Below are 24,507 nucleotides of genomic sequence, written 5' to 3' on the forward strand. Positions count from 1 at the left end.
ACTAGTAGTGATGTATTATTTTTAAGTATACAGCTAACATGTTTGGAGTTATTTAAAATTTATATTGATAAAAATGTATTTTCTCTATTGCTGTAGATGAGCATCTACATAAGACTGTTAAATAGATTATTGTTTTATATCAAACAACTTTTATAATATTTATTTTTATGTTTATAATATTTTATAAATTTTAAGGAATACGACAAAAATATAGGTATTGAAGGGGGGTCTATGGGAGGAGCGGTGGTACAAAAGGGGAACAAGAATGTGATTCAATTCTATTTAATTAAAATATGTTTTTAAATGTTAACAAATTCAAAGAAAATTACAGGAAAACACAGCCAAACAGATGAAGGAATTGAACAAAACTATCCAGGATCTAAAAATGGAAATAGAAACAATAAATCACAAAGGGAGACAACTCTGGAGATACAAAACCTAGGAAAGAGATCAGGAATCATAGATGCAAGCATTAACAAGAGAATAAAAAAATAATTTCAGGTGCAGAAGATACCATAGAAAACATTGACATAACAGTCAAAGAAACTGCCAAATGCAAAAAATTTCTAATCCAAAATATCCAGGAAATCCAGGACACAATGTGAAGACCAAACCTAAGGATAATCAGTATAGAAGAGAGCAAAGATTCCCAAGTTAAAGGGCTAGTAAATATCTTCAACAAAATTATAGAAGAAAACTTTCCTAATCTAAAGAAAGAGATGCCCATGAACATACAAGAAGCCTACAGAACTCCAAATAGACTGGACCAGAAAAGAAATTCCTCCTATTACATAATAATCAAAACACCATATGCACAAAATGAAGAAAGAATATTGAAAACAGTAAGGGAAAAACGTCAAAAGGCATAAATCCATAAAGGCAGACCTATCAGAATTACACCAGACTTCTCAACAGAGACTAAGAAAGCCAGAAGATCCTGGGCAGATGTCATACAGACCCTACAAGAACACAAATGCCAGCCCAGGCTACTATACCCAGCAAAACTCTCAATTACCACACATGGAGAAAACAAGATATTCCATGACAAAACGAAATTTACACAATATCTTTCCACAAATCAAGCCCTACAAAGGATAATAGATGGAAAACTCCAACACAAGGAGGGGAACTACACACTAGAAAAAGCAAGAAAGTAAACCCAAAAAAAAGATAGCCACACAAACATAATTCTACCTCTAACAACAAAAATAACTGGAAGCAACAACCACTTTTTCTTAATATCTCTTAACACTAATGGACTCAATTCCCCAATAAAAAGACATAGACTAACAGACTGGATACGTAAACAGGATCCAGGATTTTTGTGAATACAGGAAATGCACCTCAGTAACAAAGACAGACACTATCTCAGAGTGAAAAGCTGGGAAAATATCTTTCAAAGCAAATGGTACCAAGAAACTAAGCTGGAGTAGCCACTCTAATATTTAATAAAATCGACTTTCAACCAAAAGTTATCAAAAAGATAAGGCAGGGCACTTCATACTCACCAAAGGAAAGATGAACTCTCAATTCTGAACATCTATGCTCCAAATGCAAGGGAACCCACATTAATAAAAGAAACTTTTTTAGTAAAGCTCAAAACACACACTGAACCCCACAAAATAATATTGGGAGACTTCAACACCCCACTCTCACTAATGGACAGGTCATTGGAACAGAAACTAAACAGAGACACAGTGAAACTAATAGAAGTTATAAACCAAATAGATTTAAAAGGTATCTAAAGAACATCTCATCCAATAATAAAAGAATATATCTTCTTCTCAGCACCTCATGGTACCATCTCCAAAACTGACCATATACTCAGTCACAAAACAGGCCACAATAGATACAAAAAGATTGAAATAATCCAATTCATCCTATCAGATCACCAGGGAATAAGGCTGTTTTCTTCAATAACAACAAAGACAACAGAAATCCCATATACAAATGGAAGCTGAACAACGCTCTGTTCAATAATAACTTGGTCAAACAAGAAAGGGAGAAAGAAATCAAAGACTTTAAGGAAAAGGAAGGCAAAACGTACCCAGACTTATGGACACAATGAAAGCAGTGCTAAGAGGGAAACTCACAGCTCTGAGAGCCTCCACAAAGAAACTGAAGTGAGCATACACTGCACCTTGACAGCACACCTGAAAGCTCTAGAACAAAAAGAAGCAGATATACTCAAGAGGAGTTGAAGGCAGGAAACAATCAAACTCAGGGCTAAAATCAACCAAGTAGAAACAAAAAGAACTATACACAAGAATCAAACAAACCAGGAGCTGGTTCTTTGAGAAAATCAAAGCTAGATAACCCTTAGCCAGACTAACCACAGGGCATACGGACAGTATCCAAATTAACAAAATCAGAAATGAAAAGGGAGACGTAACAATAGAAACTGAGGAAATTCAAAAAATCATCAGATCCTACTACAAAAGCCTATATTCAAACAAAACTGGAAAATATGGACAAAATGTACAATTTTCTATTCAGATACCAGGTACCACAGTTACATCAGGATCAGATAAATCATCTAACAGTCCAATAACATGTAAAGAAATAGAAGCAGTCATTAAAAGTCTCCCAATCAAAAAAAGCCCAGCACCAGATGCGTTTAGTGCAGAATTCTATCAGACCTTCAAAAAGACCTAATACCAATACTCTTCAAACTATTCCACAAAATAAAAACAGAAGGAACACCAATTCATTCTATGAAGCCACAATTACACTTATACCTAAAACACACAAAGACTCAACAAAGAAAGAACTTCAGACCAATTTCCCTTCTGAATATCAACACAAAAATACTCAATAAAATTCCTGCAAACCAAATCCAAGAACATATCAAAATGATCATTCACCATGATCAAGTATGCTTCATCCCAGGGATGCAGGAATGGTTCAATAAATGGAAATCCATCAACATAATCCACTATATAAACAGACTCAAAGAAAAAAATGATCATGTCACTAGATGATGAGAAAGTATTTGACAAAATTCCACAGTCCTTCATGGTAAAAGTCTTGGAAAAATCAGAAATTCAAGGTCAATACCTAAACATAGTAAAATATGTAAAATATACAGCAAACCAGTAGCCAACATCAAACCAAATGGAGAGAAACTTGAAGCAATCTCATTAAAATCAGGGACTTGACAAGGCTGTCCACTCTCTCCCTACCTATTCAATATAGTACTTGAAGTCCTAACCACAGCAATTAGACTACAAAAGGAGATCAAAGGGATACAAATTGGAAAGAAGAAGTCAAAAAATCACTATTTGCAGATGAAATGATAGTATACTTTTGTGACCCCAAAAATTCCACCAGAGAACTCCTAAACCTGATAAACAACTTCAGCAAAGTGGCTGGATATAAAATTAACTCAAACAAATCAGTGGCCTTCCTCTACTCAAAGGATAAACAGGCTGACAAAGAAATTAGGGATATGACACTCATCACAATAGTCACAGATAATATAAAATAACTTGGTATGACTCAAACTAAGCAAGTGAAAGATCTATGACAAGAACTTCAAGTCCCTGAAGAAATAAATTGAAGATCTCAGAAGATGGAAAGATCTCCCAGGCTTATGGATTGGTAGGATTAATATAGGAAAAATGGCCATCTTGCCAAAAGCAATCTACAGATTCAATGCAATCCCCATCAAAATTCCCACTCAATTCTTCATAGAGTTAGGAAGGACAATTTTGAATAACTAAAAACCCAGGATAGTGAAAACTATTTTCAACAATAAAAGAACTTCTGGGGGATCCACCATCCCTAACCTCAAGCAATAGTGATAAAAAAAAAAAAAAAAACCAAAAAAAAAACCTGCATGGTATTGGCATAGTGACAGGCAGGTAGATCAATGGAATAGATTTGAAGACCCAGAAATGAACCCACAGATCTATGGCCACTTGATATTTTTGGCAAAGGAGCTACAACCATCCAGGGGAAAAAAAGACAGCATTTTCAACAAATGGTGCTGGTTCAACTGGAAATCAGCATGTAGAAGAATGCAAACTGATCCATTCTTATCTCCTCGTACAAAACTCAAGCCCAAGTTGATCAAGGACCTCCACATAACACCAGATGCACTGAAACTAATAGAAGAGAAAGTGGGGAAGAGCCTTGAACACATGAGCACAGGGGAAAATTTCCTGAACAGAACACAAATGACTTATGCTCTAAGATCAAGAATCAACAAATGGGACCTCATAAAACTGCAAAGCTTCTGTAAGGCAAAGGACACTGTCAATAGGACAAAATGGCAACCAACAGATTGAGAAAAGATTTTTACCAATCCTATACCTGATAGAGGGCTAATATCCAATATATACAAAGAACTCAAAGAGGAAGGTGGATTTCTGAGTTTGAGGCCATCATGGTCTACAGAGTTCCAGGACAGCCAGGGCTACACAGAGAAACTATGTCTCAAAAAAAAAAAAAAAGAAAAGAAAAGAAAAGAAAGAAAAAGAAAAGAAAAAAGCCTCAGGGAAAGTTGGACTCCAGAGAACCAGATAACCCTACTAAAAATGAGGTACAGAGCAAGAATTCTCAACTGAGGAATATCAAATGGCCTAGAAGCGCCTAAAGAAATGTTCAGCATCCTTATTCATCAGGGAAATGTAAGTCAAAACAACCCTGAGATTCCACCTCACTCCAGTCAGAATGGCTAAAATCAAAAACTCAGGTGACAATAGATGCTGGAGAGGATGTGAAGAAAGAGGAACACTCCTCCACTGGTGGAGGGACTGCAAGTTGCTACAAGCACTGTGGAAATCAGTCTGGTGGTTCCTCTGAGAATTGGACATAGTACTACCTGAGCACCCAGCTATACCACTCCAGGGCATATACCCAGAAGATGCTCCAACATGTAATAACGACTCACTATGTTCATAGCAGCCTTATTTATAATAGCTAGAAGCTGGAAAGAACCCAGATGTCCCTCAGCAGAGGAATGGATACAGAAAATGTGGTACATTTACACAATGGAATGCTACTCAGCTATTAAAAATAATGAAATTCTTAGGCAAATGGGTGGAACTAGAAAATATCATCCTGAATGAGGTAACCCAGTCACAAAAGAACACACATGGTATGCACTCACTGATAAGTGCATATTAGCCCAAAAGATCAGAATACCCAAGATACAATTCACAGACCATATGAAGCTCAAGAAGAAGGAAGACCAAAATGTGTATGTTTCAGTGCTTCTTAGAAGGAGAAACAAAATACTCACAGAAGGTAGAGGGTGGGAGGGACTTGGGAGGAAAAGAGAAGAGGGAAGGGGGGAGGGGGGAAGAAGGGCAGAGGGACAGGATCAGGTATGGGATGAGACAGGGATGATATACAGAGGGTCAGAAAATTGAACAGAGATGTGTAACAATGTGGGATGGGAACTGGGGGTAGTTGCCAGTAAGTTCCAGATGCCAGGAAAACAAGAGGCTCCTAGAACCCAACAGGGATGAGATTAGCTGAAATGCCTGACAAAGGACTGGGAGAACCTATAGAGACCATACCCAGAAGTTAGGCAAAGCCCCTGGTTGAGGGATGGGGCCACCCACTCATCTCCAAATTTTTAAGCCGGAATGGCTCCTGTCTAAAGGAAATACAGGGACAAAGTGTGGAGCAAAGACTGAAGGAAAGGCCATCCAGCGACTGCCACACCTGGGATCCATCCCATATACAGACACCAAACCCAGACACTATTACAGATGCCAAGAAGTGCTTGCTGCAGAGGAGCATGTTATAAGCTGTCTCCTGAGAGGCTCTGCTAGAGTCCAACAAATGCTGAGTCCACAGCCAACTATTGGACCCCAATGGAGGAGTTAGAGAAAGGACTGAAGGACCTGAAGGGATTTGCAACCCCATAGGAAGAACAACAATATCAACCAACCAGACCCCACAAAGCACCCAATGACTAAACCACCAACCAAAGAGTACACATGGAGGGACCCATGGCTCCAGCTACATATGTAGCAGAGGATGGCACTGTCTAGCATCAATAGGAGGAAAGGCCCTCAGTCCTGTGAAGGCTCGATTCCTCAGTGTAGTGGAATGCCAGGGCAGGGAGGAGGGAGTGGGTGGGTGGGAGGGGGAGCACCCTTATAGAAGTAGAGGAAGGGGGATGGGATAGGGGGTTCAAGAGGGGAAACCGGGAAAGGGGATAACATTTGAAATGAAAATACATAAAATATCCAATAAAAGAAAAAGAGTGTATTTCTACAGAGTCTGTATTTCTATCAGTAGTACAAAGCATATAATTCATAGTTAATGGAATTCTAAAATATTTAATTATCTTTTGAACCAAGCTATGAGGTAAGATTCTGTCAGGTATATACTGATGACCTACTGCTAGAATTCTTCACCTTATGTTAGGAAAAACTTGTATGCCTTGTAGAACTTACATTCTTCCTCCCCTGCCCAAGAAGGAATTTTAAGAAAGCCTGTATTGTCCATCAGCCATTATTTCAGAACCAAGGTAGTACAATACAGGAGCTCCAGGGCACAGAGGAGCACAAAACATTAATTCCCTGGGAAATCTGGGCAATAAAATTGTAGGCTGGAGTCAATATCATGTCTGTCTCCAAAACACTGAAAAATGTCAGTCATTCCTAGTTTGAAGTTAATCATGATTAACCAATTCCTCGTATGCATGACTTGGGCCTTTTTCTCCTTTGCCTGTCGGCCTTACCTAAATCTACCTCCTTACATTATTTTCTGAGCAACTCAAACAACCGGCTTTTGTCATCCCTCAGCTTCCCCATCCTAGTGAGCATAACTCTAATGGAGAGTGGGGGAAAGCTGGGCCCACACAAGGTGTCCTCATTCTATCAGCTGCAAAGGTACAAGAACAGGCTAGAACTAGGAGGACTAGGGCAGAGGCAGAGCCCTAAACAACGTTCAGAGACAGAGTCTCCCAGGCCTGTGGGTATCTACAAGTCCCCCAGACCCCCAGTTGGGGAACTGGGAACAGAGAGGGAAGCCAACACCCTTCCTAGCTCACCCCTCACTCTCGTCTTTGCATCATCAAATGGCATAAATCAGCCCTGAATTCCTGGTCTTTGTGCAAAATTTCTGCTGAAACCTTTAGTAAGTTAGAAACAAGAACATGTGTCTCTTGATTCCCAAGTTTGGCTGTCTTCTCTATCAGACTTTCTCCTTGCCCCAGGGATTGATGGTAAAATAGTCCTGATAATATTCGAACATTGAGGATAATATGTATTCAGGTAACTTATAATAAATTTTGACTTTTGTGCTTCCAATTAAATATAATTTTAATATATATATATACATATATATATACAATTACATATAATTTTTTAGAAACACTTTAATCTTTCCTAGCTTCATGAGCAGCTAGGTTTCCCCACTCCTTAGGAGGAAGGAGAGGACAAAAAAGAAACAGTCTGCACATGTGTCTATGCTTTACCAACAGACCTGTCTAGGAACACACACAAAGGGGAAGCAGAAAAGGGGCTTCACCATGAGGTGGTTGGGTTAGCTAATATGAAGTGGTGGTCTGTCACAGTGGTTCCTTTTAACAGCTTTTGAACTAAATAAAAAAAAAGCTACATATGCCAAAAATAAAGTAAATCCATTTTAAACAATCTCAAATTACCAATGTGGTTAGATTACATGCTTTGTCTATACATATACTGAGGTATGCACCTGAATATATCCTCTTACTATTAAAAAAATAAAATATATCAAAACTGAGTGGAAGGCATTGGTGTTTATGATGCCACTGTGTTTGTCACAGGCTTTAATGACAACATGGTGTGCAGACAAAAGGCTCAGGGTGGCTTTCAGCACAGGCAGCCTGTGCTCATGGTGGCTGCTCCTTGGGTTCAAGTCCGTCCAGCTCGCCTTCCGCATCCCCAGCCTGAGAATCCAATAACTAACTCTAACATGTGAGTTAAAGTTTAAAAAGAGTGGAAAGACACTAAAGGAGTTACTGTAATGAAATACTCTGTTTGAAACTTGAAAAGCTTGTTGTGCTCTGTAATTAATTTCCTATGACGGATGTTGAAACGTACAATCTCAAGAGAATTTAAAAAGTGACAATCTTAAAACCATTTCAAAAGGTTCACTCTTCAGTTGATTTTTACTACATTGCCACTGGAAGAGGAAAGCTGGTAAACCCCACAGCTATTTCGTATCCACAATTTCCTTGAAAATAATCATGCTTCAATTTAAAAGCATAGTATGCATGGTTTTTATATAACTGCAAATGTTTTAAAATCTGAGATTAAAAATTGACAGTAAATAAAAGAAACCAGAGGAAGCAAAAAGCTATGATGGGACTTCACCTACCTTTAATGTGAGACTAAAATGTCCAACAAATGTTGCACTTATCCATGCTGTCGAGTGCGGGTCACCCAGAAATTCTATGTAATACTTTTCAACATTTCCATCCTGGTCATAAGTTACATATTTTCCTTTGAAAGGATGAGGACAAAGTATTCCTGGCCAACTTAAAAATAAAGTTAAAATAAATTTTATTCTGTTAAAAATGAAGGTATTGATACATCTATCACAATCAAATACTGAACATATTTCTTTGAATTTTAATGATTTCTACAAACATAAATTTATTCCTATTTACACCTTTCAAAGATAATAAGCAAGTAATAAATTGTACTCTCATAACAATAAAACATTTTGATATTGACACTGACAAGATGAAAAAAAAAAAAACTAAGAGAGTTGATAGCCAGGATCCATAAGAAAAGAGGGAAAAGATATCAGATTCTCTGCAGGGTTAACTTTAGCCAATAAAAATGATTAATTACCAAAGTACTAGCCACTGACATGGCTCCTGCCAAAGTGAAAGAAAGCTGGGATAGATAGATAGATAGATAGATAGATAGATAGATAGATGGATGGATGGATGGATGGATGGATGGATGGATGGATGGATGGATGGATAGATAGACAGACAGACAGACAGACAGACAGATAAGATAGATGAACAGATAGATGGTAGATAGACAGATATGTAGGTAGGTAGACAAGTAGATAGATGAACGATAGATAGATAGATAGATAGATAGATAGATAGATAGATAGATAAGAGATAAACAGATAGATGATAGATAGACAGATATGCAGGTAGGTAGACAAGTAGATAGATGATAGATAGATAGGTAAGTAGATGATTGATAGGTAAATGATAGACAGACAGACAGATAGACATTATAGAGAGATGACACACAGATGACAGATAAATAGTAACTAATAGGTAGGTGATAGATGAGAGACAGATGATATGCTAGACAGACATACTTGATAGCTTATAGATAAATGATATGTGTTTAGATAATAAATGTCAGCTATAAAGCAATGATAGCTTAATGATAAATGATAAGAGATGGATGAGAGATACATAGCTATAGCTGTAGACAAACAGATAGCATAGATTGATAGGCGACAGGCAGCTCAAACAGTAATAACATTGCTAACTACAGAGAAGGCAGGACCTCAGCTCCACCATTCTAAACTGTTCCTTCCTCTCTATTCTCCATTGACAAGTCATTAATCTGCTAAATATATTCAGAACTTAAGTAAACTTTTATTTAAAAATATTTTAAAATATGTTCAGAGGTTGGAGGGGTTTTAGATTCAATTTCCAGCACCCACACAGCAGTTCACAACTACCTGTAACTCCAGTTCCAGAGGATCTGAGATCCTCTTCTGGCTTCCACAGGCACCAGTCACACAGGTGGTGCACAGACATACGTGCAGCTAAAACATCCATACACATAAAAAGAAAATTTAAATTTAAAAAAGATGTGTTTATTGTGACATAAACCTCTACAGACCTCATTTCCTGCTTTGCACACTCAGTCCCCACTTAAGTAGCTTTGTATTTTCTGCTTTCTGCCTAATTTAAGTATTTCTTTTCATTATTACTTCTTAACTATGGATTTGTGTGTGTTGGGGATAGAAGAGCAGTATGTACTCCTAATTTCTAAGCCATCTCTCTAGCCTCTGATTTTTCTTTTCCACTTCAGATCCATGACAACATTGCCAAGCAAAAACTGAAGACAATATCCCACATGGAGTCCCAAGCAGAAGTTAGAGAGTAAGTGCTGAGAGTCGCTGGTGTGAGGAAGTCCACGCCTGCTCTATTTACTTCATTTATTAGATTCTATCATTACAGAAAAGCTGAGAAACTAAAGGACATACAGGCCACAATCCTCTTAAAATGTCCTGACTGTAGATGTAAGTGAAAACAAATTTAGATTGGGAGGCATGGGCCTTTAGTCCCAGCACTCACAAGGCAGAGGCAAGCAGGTCTTTGTGAGGGTGAGCCTAGCCTGATCTACATAGTGAAATCATACATAGTTCCAAGCCAGCCTGGCTACATAGTGAGATCATGTCTCAAACAAACAACTTTAGCTGAACATTTCAAATAATGCATTTGTTCGATATTTTTAAAATAATTTCAATGTTTTATTTAATGCTACAATATAAAATGAAGCAGAATATACTGGGCAATTTTAAACTCCTTAGTCTGACTTGGGCTCAGGTAGAACTGGCCAAGAAGAGTATGGGGTCCTGGGCAAGTTAAGTGGCCAGAGCTCCACGAGGATTCTGGGACACCCACCATTACCACTAACGTCTCATCAATCTGATAAGGTAGGAAATTGCTATCTTCTTTACGAAGGCGAGAAAACAGGTTCTATAGACACAACTGTCAAGATTTCCTTTTGCTGCTGTTTTGTTTTAGTCTAGTTTTAGTTTTTCAAGAAGATACTTGGTAAGACAGAATTCAAAAGAGGCCTTCTTGGTAAAAGGACATGGGTCACAGTCAGGCCCACAAACAAAGGAAGCGAGCCGGGGTCCATATTCACCTCAGAGAGAATGCCTGCAACACGATTATACCCAAGAGGGAGGACCTAGCCTCCAAGCATTCCTTACTGGTTGCCATCCTAAATGGCCTCTGAGTGATATGGCATGTGGTATAGGTGTGTAAGTGTATAGTTGTGGTGTAAGGTATATAGGTGTGGGGTAGGTGTGTAGGTGTGGGGTAGGGTGTATAGGTATGGGGTAGGTGTGTAGGTATGGAGTAGGGTATGTAGATGTGGGGTGTGTAGGTATGGTGTAGGTGTGTAGGTATGGGGTAGGTGTGTAGGTGTGGGGTAGGTATGTAGGTGTGGGGTAAGTGTGTAGGTGTGGGGTAGGGTATGTAGGTGTGGGGTACAGTGTGTAGGTGTGGGGTATGTGTGTAGGTGTGGGATAGGGTGTGTAGGTGTGGGGTACAGTGTGTAGGTGTGGGGTAGGTGTGTAGGTGTGGGATAGGGTGTGTAGGTGTGGGGTAGGTGTGTAGGTGTGGGGTAGGGTGTGTAGGTGTGGGATACAGTGTGTAGGTATGGTGTAGGTGTGTAGGTGTGGGATAGGGTGTGTAGGTGTGGGATAGGGTGTGTAGGTGTGGGGTAGGCGTATAGGGTATGCATATGTCAAATATGATCACCACACAGGACTAAGACCATCACTTGGCCAGCTCTGTGATATTGTGAGGTTACAACAGTCAAAAGGTAAAGTCACTAAAACATCAAAAAGCCTTTCTCCATTACCTACTCAACCAGGGAAACCCACTGCTGCCTTAAACTGAAGCACAGAACAAGGGCCTGCCTCCAGTCCTTACACTCAACAGGAAGTAGGTAAGTTTGTCTCAGAAAGGCTACTTTTAGGCTAATTACTGGTATGTATCCTATGTCTCCTACTACTAGATCAACATTTTCTAATTCATATGCTACCTTATATAAATTGACTATTTTACAAAACTGCTCTTCTGAAATTAAAATTATTATTTTGTATGTGAGTGGCAAAATGTAAATTGTTGGCTTGAAATGCTGTGTTAGGATTCAATCCATATTTTATCCATAGCAAAAATTTTATATATATACATTAATTTTCCCCATCTAGCTTCAAATGATCCTCCTGCCTCATCCTCTAGAGTGCTAGGATTACAGGTGTACAGTCGTGCCCAAATTTAATTAAGTTTTAAATATTTTTACTCACATTGCAACACCTGGCCCACCACTCTGGGAATAACACAGGAAGAAAAGGCCGAAGTCAAATGAGGATCCCACGATGAGGAATCCTGGTAGCACCCTGGTGACAGTTTATAGCTCAAGATTTAGATTATGCATAGTTAACTCTGCAACACTGAAAACTGCACACCTGCCCAGCTCTGCAGTCAGCAGTGTAAAGTGGGAGAGTCGGTGGCACTCAGGGAAGAGGCCCATGCTCTCACCTGAGCCTGCAGGCAGCAGCCTTTCTGACGGCATCTAGCTCTTCTATGTTTCCTCGTGTGTTATAAGGTTCAAATGAACGTGTGGTTTATACATTATTGGTTTTGAGAAATTAAAAGTCTGTCATCATCACAGGGCTTAACTGTCTCCTGCCAAATTTAGATGTTGAAAACAGAAAAGACAGTTAAAGAAATAACTAAGAGAGCTAGACATAGAGTTGTGCGCATGTACTCCCTGTAGTCAGGAGGTGGAGGCAAGAGGATCAAGGCCAAGGCCAGCGGGACCACTTGGGAGCCTATCTCAAATCAACAATAACAACAAGTAACTGAGGTAAAACCAAGCTCACTAGGACAGGCTCTATGTCCTAGATAGCCTGTCTCGTGAGAAGAGATCAGGACACAGACATGCAGAGGAAAGAGTGTGTGAGGATGTGGCAAGAAGGTGACCACTCATAAATCAAGAAGAGAGCCTTGGATGAAATCAGTCATGTAATACCTTGATCTCAGGACTTGAGCCTGTGGAAAGCACATCTGCGTTATGTAAGCCAGCTCATATGTGATAGTTTGTTCTGGCAACCCTAGGAAGCTAATATGACTGTATATGTAGAATAACAGGTAAGTTGAAAAGAAAGACTTAGAAATATCTCCCCTCTGTTTAGCAATAGGCTGTGTGTGTGCCTTTCACAGGTTCTTAAGTATGTGGTATGCTACAACATGGAAGAAAATAAATTATGATACCAACAGAGAACTACTCTTTTGAGAACTGTTTATTATACAAAAAAATTAAATAAGCATTTCTATATTCTACATGAACTTCTCTTTAACCTCCTCGAGTCAACGCATTTGAGCAGCAGTAACATTAAATGCTGTCTGTAAAGCCAAAGGCTAGTGAAAATCCACCCAGCCAGTGCTGTGCTGCCAAGTGGGGTGCGAAGCGGCTCTGCAGCAAGCAGCAGGCGCTCTGCTTCAGGACCTGGAGCACTGCCTAAGAGCCCATATTGACTACTTCTTTTGAACTAATTCTATCTTTACATTGTACTATTGTAACTGATCTTGCTGTTATCATTCTACACATTTGTGTCATTGAAGAAACAATGAAAGTAAATTTCAGTTTCTTAATTTAAAATTTAAATGTGTGCTCAGCTTAGCTCATGAAGGAGAACATAAGTGATAAGCAGTCAAGTGCGTTCCAGTCTCGGGGGAGGGAGGATGCAGCTGTCCATCAGACCTGCTGATGGCAATAAACACAAACTACAGACAAGTTAGGGACTGGCTTAAAATACATTTCATGAGATTTTAAGTTCTTTATCTCAGTTACTAATTCCTAATGAAACTTACTGTCTTTCAGATATATTGACTGATAAAAGCAAATTCATTTCTTGAATTACAGTTACTGAAACATCAAATTGCCCATTTAGGAATTGCTTTCAAAATGAATTTTCAATTCTGCTTTCAAAATGTTTGCTTTAGAGATGAAAAATGATGGAGAACTATAAAATTTTTATGACAACTTCAGTAAATGTTTATATTATATGCTCCTTAAAATACTGGATCTTACATAACTGTCAGGAGCCATTTTGCCTGCTAGGCAGGGTCAAAACAGATCAGGGTTTGTGGCCTGGCGGGATGGTCTGCAGGCAGGCAGAGTTCCTGGCCTGCTGATGCATGGAATGATAAGAGGAGATACACTTGAGGCTCAAGGACTGAATGTTCTATTAACCTTGGAGGAAGGAACAGGGAGGCGTCTGGATGGGAATAGATATCCTATGTATGTCAGCCATTGTCTCTGCTAACTTCTGCTTTTGCTTCCCATGGCACTGGGGTATAAAGAGGCTGCAGAAGTCACTGGACAACCCTCTCCATTCTAACTCTTGTCTCTGGGTCTTCTTTCTGTCCTTCTTATAATCATCCTCACTCCCTGCTCCGAGGCTGTTCGACTTCATGCCGGCAGGTCCAGTACACATAGTCAATTAATGTTTGTGTTGATTATTAATGTGTGAGAGAAGTGGGTTTTTTTGTTTTGGTTTGGTTTGGTTTGGTTTTTCAAGACAGGGTTTTTCTCAAACTCACTCTGTAGACCGGGTTAGCCTCAAACTCAGAAATCCACCTGCCTCTGCCTGCCAAGTGCTGGGATTAAAGGCATGTGCCACCACTGCACCACTGAGAATTGTTAATTTGAGAGAGGACAATAATTTTTACAATATTGTCACATTTGATCCCAGAAAAGCCCTCATTGAAAAAGGGCACGGAGATCACGCATTTGTTAAGACAGTGTGTGAGTTTGTTAGGGCTGTTATAACAAAATACCACAGATTTGAAGAACGGAGCAAGAGAAGTTTACTGTCTGCAGCTTCTCTAAGTTAGTAAGACAAGACTGGAGTATGAACAGTTTGTTTCTTCTGATGTCTTTTTTATTTTTCCCCTTAATTTAAACAAGACTACATTTTTTTTAAAGAACTGTGATAAACAGACACATTGTATTTTATTGTTCATCTTGAAATAGTTGCTAATTCTTTACTGAAATAATGAATATTAATAAATATTTAGGAATATGTATGTAAATGATAAATATTTGAGAATCATAATTTCATAGATGCTTAAAATATTTTTCATTTAATTTATGTAGATTTATTATATTTCAGAGTTTGGCCTTCTTGATTGAGATTTTCTAAATATATACTATGTATCCCCAGTGTATAAATCTTTGATTTCAGGTAAACTTTCTTGACTTAAAGGCACTTGTATTGTCTTATCATATGGCTTTGGCTTTTCAGGAGTCTATATTACCTATGTAATCTCTTCTATCTTTGGCATTTCTTTTTCTTGAATTTTTTTTCATCTTTTGGCCCTTTAATTTTTCCCTACATATTTTATTTTTCAGAAAGTATTGCTTATTTTTATTCTCTCCAATTTAGCACTTATTTTTGAAATTTTAAAAAAGTTTTCATTAATTTTACTTTTCTCCCAAATCTTTAATCACTGTTTTATTTTTTTCTAGTTCACACACATTTACACACACACACACACACACACACACACACACACACTATATCTACACTATTTTCTTTGTTCCTGTTAGCTCAACTTGAAATTTTGAGTACAACCATTTCTCTGTGGTAACCTTTCATCTTTTGTATTTCTGCCTCACAAATTGTTACCATATTCAGTCAGTATTAGCTTGTCCTGTGATGGTGTGGGGCTGGAGGGGGCTGGAGAAGTAGCTTATGTGCTGTTTGGTGTGCCTGAGCTGGTCTTGGAGCTCCCGGTCCTGCAGCTGGGAGACGTGCTCGTGCCTCAGCACAGAGGGAAAGGTCAGCAAACACTTCTCTTCACAGTTACATCTCCTTGCTCCAAAACTTCTCGGCTGTTTGTCCCACCCTCCTAGTCTCCTAGAGTACTTCTTGTGGATGCCTCCCACCCAGACCCTGTGGCAGGGTATCAATCCCTAAGGTCCCAAATTTGTGGCCGCTGCTTGCTTTCAGTATCCCAGGCACGGATCTCTTCTCAGTGGTACCTGGCTACTGGATTCCAGGAGGAGACTCGGAAGTAGAGGGCTTCTCTCCTCCTCGGCCTCTGGAGCAGAGCCGGGGTGCTTGGCTGGTCCCTAGGGAGCAGAGCAGGGGGTGCTGGGCTGGTCCCTAGGGAGCAGGGGGGGGGTGCTGGGCTGGTCCCTAGGGAGCAGAGCAGGGGGTGCTGGGCTGGTCCCTAGAGAGCAAAGGGGGGGTGCTGGGCTGGTCCCTAGGGTTTCCTGCGTACTCTTTGTTTTCTGTGCTTTATAGCTGTTCTGACACCTCTTTCAGAACTATCACTTTCCTTTTCTGTTAGCCCAGCTCTGCACATTCCTGGAGTCCTATAGGGGAAACTGCTAATCTAGCAACCAAACAAGATCCTTTGCTCTTATTGATCCTATCCTCTTTATTTAACCCCCTGTAGGGTTTTGGGGGTTTGTTGTTGTTATTTTTTTTTTTAAATCAGAGTTAACTTTTTTCGTGGAAATGATCTGTGTTAAGTTTAATGTTTCCAGGGTTCTATGCTCACACATCTTCAGAATGCTCTTTGCCCTGTTGGAGTTGAATCTGTTGCTCTCAGTTCGGCCTGCTGTACTCCCCAGTAAAGCCTGCCATCATTTTGAAGTTCTCATTTCTCAGATGTCTCAGATGATCTCTGAGCTGTTCCTATTTGCCCTTTTTCCCCTCTCTCTCACAGACACTAAATGTCTAGGTCTCACAGGGAGCTGTAATTATTGCTTGTACTTTGGTGTCTCTATAGTAGCCTATCAGTAAGCTTTATCATGCATGTTTGGCAAGTGCAGAACCACCTTTCTACTGTATTTTCACACAGACTTTCCATTCTGCATGTGCATCCCTAAGCTGTCTGACAAGAATACCAGCTAGACTAGATTAAGGCGTACCCTAGGGGGTCTCTTTGTAATTAATCACTTCTTTAAAGGCCCTACATCCTAATATGGTCATTCTAAGGTGTTAGGAGTTATGGCAGCATTCTACATAATTCAGTGCAAAATAGTGAGAAAGCAAGACCCTGAATCTATATGTATTGACTGGATCGGCTATTGCACACATGTGCATATCAGAACAGGCAAGTAATAGCCTCTCTTTTATGATTGATTCCGTATGGTCTTCATAGAGAACAAGATAATAAGCCAATATACTTGAGTTTTGCAGTGTAAGAGCTTACAAAACCTAGTAAGAGGTTCTGAAAGAGTGGTACTGGCAGTGGCACACACTCGGAATACTGTAAAATTTCCTCAGAAATACAGGGAGAGCAAATACATAAATAGACACAGCTGCTCCAAATGCAGAGCAAGGGCTGAGCATGTAGCTCAGCAGAAGTGTTTGCCTAGCCAGTGGGAGGCTCTTGGCATTTGATCTACTAAAACACAGAGATAAACAGAAACAGACACATACAAACACAGGTCCCCAAGCATGCATGCACATAAGGAAATGTAATAAAAAATTAAAGAAATCAGTAGTTAGGTAATGATTAATGAATAAGTAATAAATAATAAATACATTTCTTACCTTGGCCAATTCTGTAATTTTACCAAAACTAGGCTTCCAAGAGGAAGCTGTGAATAGACAATTTTACACCCACTTTCAAGGAACTCAGAAAAATCCTCCTCAGAAACGGAGCAGCTGTTGTAGCTGGAGTCAGTGTTCATGGAGCAATACCAGGGCTTACTGTGGTCCACTTGGGCTGCAGCTGCAGGTGACAGCAGCCTCCATTTCAAGCAGCTTTCATTCTCACACTGCACCCACATTCTGTTCACAAACTCACTGCTCCCCAGGGCCCGGCCCACGAGGCTGGTACTCATCATTCTGCTAGCTTGTTGCTTTATTTTATTTTGGTTTTGTTTCTTTTTTTTTTTGTTTTGTTTCTCAGAAGTGAATCAAATCTGCAAAATAAAAAAAAATACATATTCAAGGGTACAAGATATAATTTCAATCACAAGAATTTATTTTATATTGTCTGCCCAATCCTATGCTTCTGGCAGAGAAGAGTGTCTGACACAATGCGTTCTCCTTACCAGTAACAATAACACAACAGACATGTAAATGACCATAACAACAAGTGCTCTGAAATTACAAACTGGACAAACCTGCTCCATGAGGATAGTCTAGTTCAGCAATGTCTACAACTGACACTCACTATGCGCGTGGTATTGCTTGCTTACTTGCTCGCTCCCTTCCTTCCTTCCTTCCTTCCTTCCTTCCTAACTTCCTTCCTTCCTTCATTTTTTTAATCACCCTTTGCTGTAGCCCAGGCTAGCCTAAAATTCTCCATCCCTTTGCCCAAGCCTCCTGGGTGCTACGATGAGCATAACACACACAGAGCTACCATGAGTCAGGTCCCACTGCCTTACACACACAGCTCATATTATATCCATTTTGCCAAGGAAACTAAAGCTAAGCAAAGCATTTGTAAGTCCTGTGACTAGTACCCTGCAGAGTTGAGGTTTCAACACAGGCAGCTGGGTTCTAAGCTCTGGGGTCCTGTCTGTAGATGCATTGCTCTAGAGCACACAGACAGCACCAGGCATCGTCCTGTTCCTCTTTTAAAAACCAGGAAACCCAAATGGAGCAAATGCTTCACATCATGAAAACTGTAAGGATTTAAAAGCTAGATGAGCAGCCTCTTAGGAAGGCCTGCCCCCATCTCACTAACGGAGTCTCTTCTCAGGCTTTGTATGGAGAGTCTACATACATATGTGAAAACAGCTGTATGACAAAGTTCCCCAAGTTCAGTATCAGCAAAGACACAGAAATGTGCACTAAGAATGTAACTAAAATACAGAGAAAATCAATACATTTATTAATGTATTAAATGTATTAAAATACATTGTTGACAATGTATTTTATAATAACCTATTCTTTTAAACAAAAAGATGTGGGGGCTGCCAAAATGGCAATTGGTAAAGACACCTGCTGCTAAAACTGACCACCTGAGTTTGATCCCCAGAACTCACACGGTGAAAGGAGAGAAAGAATTGACTCCCATCGTTTGCCTCTGATCTCCACATGCATGCCATAACATACACATGTACACTCACATTCATACACATGATGACAGTTTCCAACAGCGATGGGTCAGCACAGCACTACTGTCCAGACACTGGCACCATCCAAACCGCCCTTTATCCCTAGGTGACCAGACACTTATCCTACTCGTGTTTCCTCAGCATGCTCCTCACTTGAGCTCTAACACCTTACATTTGACACAATCAGTACATGCATCAGCCGGTGATGACAATGCTTTAAATTTTAACTCTTTGTTAACTGAATTTTCATTTACTTTTATTTCCTATGCATGTTTTACATTTTCCATGGTGTATGGTCATTGTCTATGGCATCCTGTCTGTCACACAAGCTCCTTTTCATACAGGTAGAGAGTTTGTATTGAGCACGTTCCCCTTCTACCATGCTCTTCCTTTTCACTTAACCTCCTTCCCTTGAGTCCTGTTTATTTCCTGAGAGAGAGTCCACTTTCACTTGTACACTTAAATTATACATACATTTATAGATTTACATATCTACATTAAACCTAGGAGCCATGAATCTCAAAAACATATTTATCTTCCTGAGGCTGCCTTAATTCATCTGACATTATTATCTCCAGTTACATGCATTTCCATAGAGTAACATAACTCCATATTTTATGAATGAAAAATTCCATTGTTTACACATATTAGAATTATCTTCTCCATTTCTCTGTTGGAAATGTAGGTTGGCTCCATAACTGCACTATTGTAACCACTGCCATAATAAATATTGTTGTGCAAAGGTCTCTGCGATATGTCGTATTGAAGTTCTTTGGGAAAATACCCAGAAGCTGTATAACTAGATCACGTGGAATAATTAATAGTTTTTGGTTTTTTTCTTTTTTTTTAGAACCAGTGTACTGACTGCCATAGTGGCTGTACTAGTTCACATACCCACACGAAGTGTACAAGCATTCACTTGGTTCACACCCTCACCAGATTTTGTTATTTGTTTTCTTAATGAATGATATTCTGGCTGGAGTGAGATAGAATCTTCTTTTTTATGAGTGTTTTGTTTTGTTTTTGTTTTTTTAACTTGTGTTGCATTATGATGAGAAAAGTTACATGATTTCAATTTATCTGAATTTGTTAACATTTAAAAACATATTTTAAGTAAATAGGATTAAATCACATTCTTGTTTCCCTTTTGTACCCCAACTCCTCCCAGAGACCCCTCTTCAATACCTACAACATCTTTTTTCTCATATCCCTTAACATTTATAAAATATTATAACAATAAAAATGAGTATTATAAAAGTTGTTTGATATAAAACAACAATCAATTTAAGTCTTATGTAGATGCTTGTCTACAGCAATACTGAACATAAGTTTTTCTCAATATAAATTTTAAATAATTCCAAACATAACTGTATATTTCAAAATAATACATCACTACTAGTATTTTCTTAAATGAACATAAATATATAAAGTCTTTTTGTTTGTTTGTTTGTTTGTTTTGTATTTAGTAGAGTTTAAAATCTTGGCTCTTACTGTGGTACAAGCCCAAAATAAGAACAATTCTTAGACATTGGATTTCATTGTAATAAGGCTGTACTTCAATGACCCTCACATCACCAAAGGATTTTACCTCCATCGTAGCAAAGCTGAGAGTTGACAGTTCTGCTGTGCTGAGGAATGAATTGTAGGCACGATTTTTGGATACAGACTTCCTGCAATGGTCAAAACTATTTGACTTGACTGAGTGACTTTATTCTCAGCCCATAGAAAACAGGTTACATTCATTTAAGAAATGGTGTGTGCCAACCAAGGAGTATACATAGTGGGACTGATTGTTCTGGCCGCATGTGTATAGTAGAGGATTGCAAAGTCGATCATCAATGGGAGTAGGGGCCCTTGGCCCTGTGAAGGTTCTGTGCCCCAGTGTAGGGGAATGGCAGGGCCAATAAATGGGAGAGGGTAGGGTGGCAAGCAGGGGGAGGGGAGAGGCAACAGGGGTTTGTTCTTGTTGATTTTTGTTTTTGTTTTTTTTTTGTTTTTTTGGAGGGGAAACTGCGAAAGGAGAAATCATATGACATGTAAATAAAGAAAATATCTAATTAAAAAAAAATAAATGGTGTGTGTATTAAGATGGTCTATCCATAGAGTCATTCACCAACTGTTTCAATGAACAATGGTTCTGCTTGGAGGGTAGCACAGACATTAGGTGAGGGTAAGAATCTGGTTCATTGGCATTCATCTCAGAGAAAGAGTAACTTATAAAGTCCTCTTCTTCAAACTTGATACAAGAGCTACAAATGTCAAACAAAGCATTCAGTCTCACTCTTTGTTGTTCTCTTTCCTACAAGCCATCTCCCAAATTAATTGTCTATATCTCCCTTGGGTATATAAATACCTTTGAAATATATAAGCTGTTCTGAAAACCACAGTATAGTATAAAAACATGAAATAAACAATACTACTAATAGAAAGGCTCAGATAAGAGAAGCAAGATTTCAAGACCCTTATGTTGTATACAGCAAGACACTGCCACAAACAAGCTGAAAGTGTATAAAGATTATACAATATTGGACCTATTTCTCCAATTACCAAATCAGAGAGACCATTGGATGACAATCAAAAAATTTCTAATTCCTCATATTTTTGGATTTCAATTGACTAGGATATGTTGGTAATATTAATTTTCATATTAAGATATTAAGAAAAGGTAATTGTCACTTTCTGTTGTTTTTGTTGTAAGAGGTAGAATTAGACTTGTGTGGATTTGTTGAAAGATTACTTTCTTGCTTTTTCTAGGGTGTAGTTTTGCTCCTTATATTGGTGTTTTCCCTCTATTATCCTTTGTAGGGCTGGATTTGTGGAAAGATATTGTGTAAATTTTGTTTAACATGGAATATCTTGTTTTCTCTATCTATGGTAACTGAGAGTTTTGCTGGGTATAGTAGTCTGGGCTGGCATTTGTGTTCTTGTAGGATCTGTATGACATCTGCCCAGGATCTTCTAGCTTTCATAGTTTCTGGTGAAAAGTCTGCCGTAATTCTGATAGGCCTGCCTTTATATGTTACTTGCCTTTTTTCCCTTTCTGCTTTTAATATTCTTTGTTTAGTGCATTTGGTGTTTAGATTATTATGTGACAGGAGGAATTTCTTTTCTGGTCCAGTCTATTTGGAGTTCTGTAGGCTTCTTGTATGTTCATGGGCATCTCTTTCTTTAGGTTAGGGAAGTTTTCTTCTATAATTTTGTTGAAGATATTTACTGGCCCATAACCTTGGGAGTCTTCACTCTCTTCTATACCTATTATTCTTAGGATTGGTCTTCTCATTGCATCCTGGATTTCCTGGATTTCCTGAATGTTTTCCTGGATGTTAGGAGCTTTTTGCGTTTTGCATTTTTTTTTTGACTGTTGTGTCAATGGTCTCTATGGTGTCTTCTGCCCCCGAGACTCTCTCTTGTATCTCTTGTATTCTGTTGGTGATGCTTGCATCTATGACTCCTGATTTCTTTCCTAGGTTTTGTAACTCCAGGGTTGTCCCTCTTTCTGATTTCTTTATTGTTTCTATTTCCATTTTTAGATTCTGGATGGTTTTGCTCATTTCCTTCACCTGTTTGATTGTATTCTCCTATAGTTCTTTAAGGGATTTTTGTCTTTCCTCTTTAAGAGCTTCTAGTTATTTACCTGTGTTCTCCTGTATTTCTTTGAGGGTGTTATTTATGTCTTTCTTAAAGTCCTGTATCATCATCATGAGAAGTAATTTTAGATCTGAATCTTGCTTTTCTGGTGTAATGGTGTGTCCAGGACTGGCTACGGTGGGAGAATTGGGTTCTGATGATGCCAAGTAACCTTGGTTTGTGTTGCTTATTTTCTTACACTTGCCCCCCCCCCATCTGGTTATCTCTAATGCTACCTGCCCTTGCTAAATCTGACTGGAGCCTGTCCTTCCAGTGATCCTGGTGTGTCAGAGCTCCTCAGAGTCAAGCTGTCTCTGTGATCCTGTGATTCTGGGATCCTGGGATCCTGGGCTTGTTAGAGCACCTGGGAGTGCAGCAGCTTCCTCTGGGTGTTGTGGGACTGGCTGCAGAGCCTGCACCCAAGGTCTGCTCAGGACACCAGCCCAGAGAGACTGGAAGGAACCTGAGCCACTCTGCTGGCAGAGTTCCTGTGTGCCTAGTCCTGCTGGTCCCAGTTACTCCCGGTGTTGGGAGAGATGTTTCCTCCTCACCTCTGATCCTGAGAGTGTCAGAGCACCTGGGAATGGAGCTTCCTCTGGGTGTTGTGGGACTGGCTGCAAAGCTTGTCCCCAAGGTCTGCTCAGGACATCAGCCCAGAGAGACCAGAAGGAACCCTGAGATAGAATCTTAATGCAATTTTAATTTGCATTTCTCTGATAGATAATGAGGTTGAACATTTTTATGTTTATTGAACAAGTTTGTGTTTTATTATTTGAACACTACCTGTTCATTTAGTTAGCTCAATTCTGGACTTGGCTGTTTAAATTCTTAGTTTTTTAGTTCTTTGAATATTCTAGATAGTAATCATGTCATGTATATAGTTAGCACATATTTTCTCCCATTCTGTAGGCTATTGGTAAGCTGTTAATTGTTTCCATAGCTGTGCAGAAGCTCTGTGCAGATTTCATGTGGTCCCATTTGTCAACTGTTCACATTGTATCCTAAGTGAGTAGTCTCCCATTTGTCAACTGCTCACATTATATCCTAAGTGAGTAGTCTCCTGTTCAGGAGGTTAGTGCCACTGCTTATATCTTCAAACAATTCCTTTGTTTTTTCTTCTAATGGATTCAGAGTTTCAGGTCTCATATAAAGATCTTTTATACATTTGAAATTGACCTTTTTTTTATACAAGGGAACAAATACATATCTAGTTTCATCCTTCTATGTATGAATATTATTTTTCCCACACTATTTGCTATAAGGATGCTGTCTTTTTCTCATACACACAAACACACACAAACACACACACATTGTCAAATCAGGTGATAATACATTTATTTCTGTAGATTTGTATTGGGTCTTTTATTCCATTGATTGACATCTGCTTTTGTGTCTGCACCATGATGCTTTTGTTAATACGGTTCTGTAATATAACTTTAAATTGGTGACACCTCCTGCATTAATCTGCATTAATTTGTTCAGGATTTCTTGGAGTATCTGGGGTCCTTTGTGGTTCTGCATGAATTAAATTTTTATTTCCTATTGCTATGAAGACAGCATAAGGATTTGGATAGATATTACATAGATCATTTTTGGTAAGACAGACATTTTCACAGTACTAATTCTTCCAATCCCTGAGCATGAGAAGTCTTTTTATTCTGGTATCTACTTCAGTTATTTTCCTCAGTATTCCAAGTTTTTATTGAAGAAGTTTTTCAATTCCTTGGTTAGACTTATTTTTTTAAAAAGTTTTGGCTTGAGGTAAAAAAAATAAATGGAGTAATGATTTTGTTTCCCCAATTTCTTCCTCAGAATATTGGTTATTGAAACACAAACTCTATACCCCATCCTCCCTCCTCCATTTCACATTTGTGCATCCAATGTCAATTCAGCAGGCTATCTCTGTCCCATAGAGGTTCAGGTCTAACCTGTAACTTGGCCATTCTGACTAAGGCACAGGTGTACAGGTATTTCTATAGACACTTGGTGGCGTTCTTTTGGATGTATATCCAAAATTGTATAACTGGATCAATTTACAGCCCCCACCTTAGGTTTT

General features: G+C 39.0%; 1 protein-coding gene across 1 annotated transcript in view; it reads right to left on the reverse strand.

Moving 5' to 3' along the window:
* The window catches only part of Zcwpw2 (zinc finger CW-type and PWWP domain containing 2), a 106,646-nt gene that overhangs the window by 63,285 nt on the left and 18,854 nt on the right, over positions 1–24,507 (reverse strand). The window contains exons 2-3 of the mRNA XM_031346003.1: positions 17,308–17,681; positions 8,323–8,482 (exon numbers count right to left, since the gene is read on the reverse strand). Of these exons, the coding sequence (XP_031201863.1) occupies positions 8,323–8,482; positions 17,308–17,603 (456 nt within the window). The 5' untranslated portion in view covers positions 17,604–17,681. The remainder of the gene's footprint in view (positions 1–8,322; positions 8,483–17,307; positions 17,682–24,507) is intronic.

This window comes from Mastomys coucha, unplaced genomic scaffold (assembly GCF_008632895.1).
Source record: "Mastomys coucha isolate ucsf_1 unplaced genomic scaffold, UCSF_Mcou_1 pScaffold23, whole genome shotgun sequence".
NCBI lineage: Eukaryota > Metazoa > Chordata > Mammalia > Rodentia > Muridae > Mastomys > Mastomys coucha.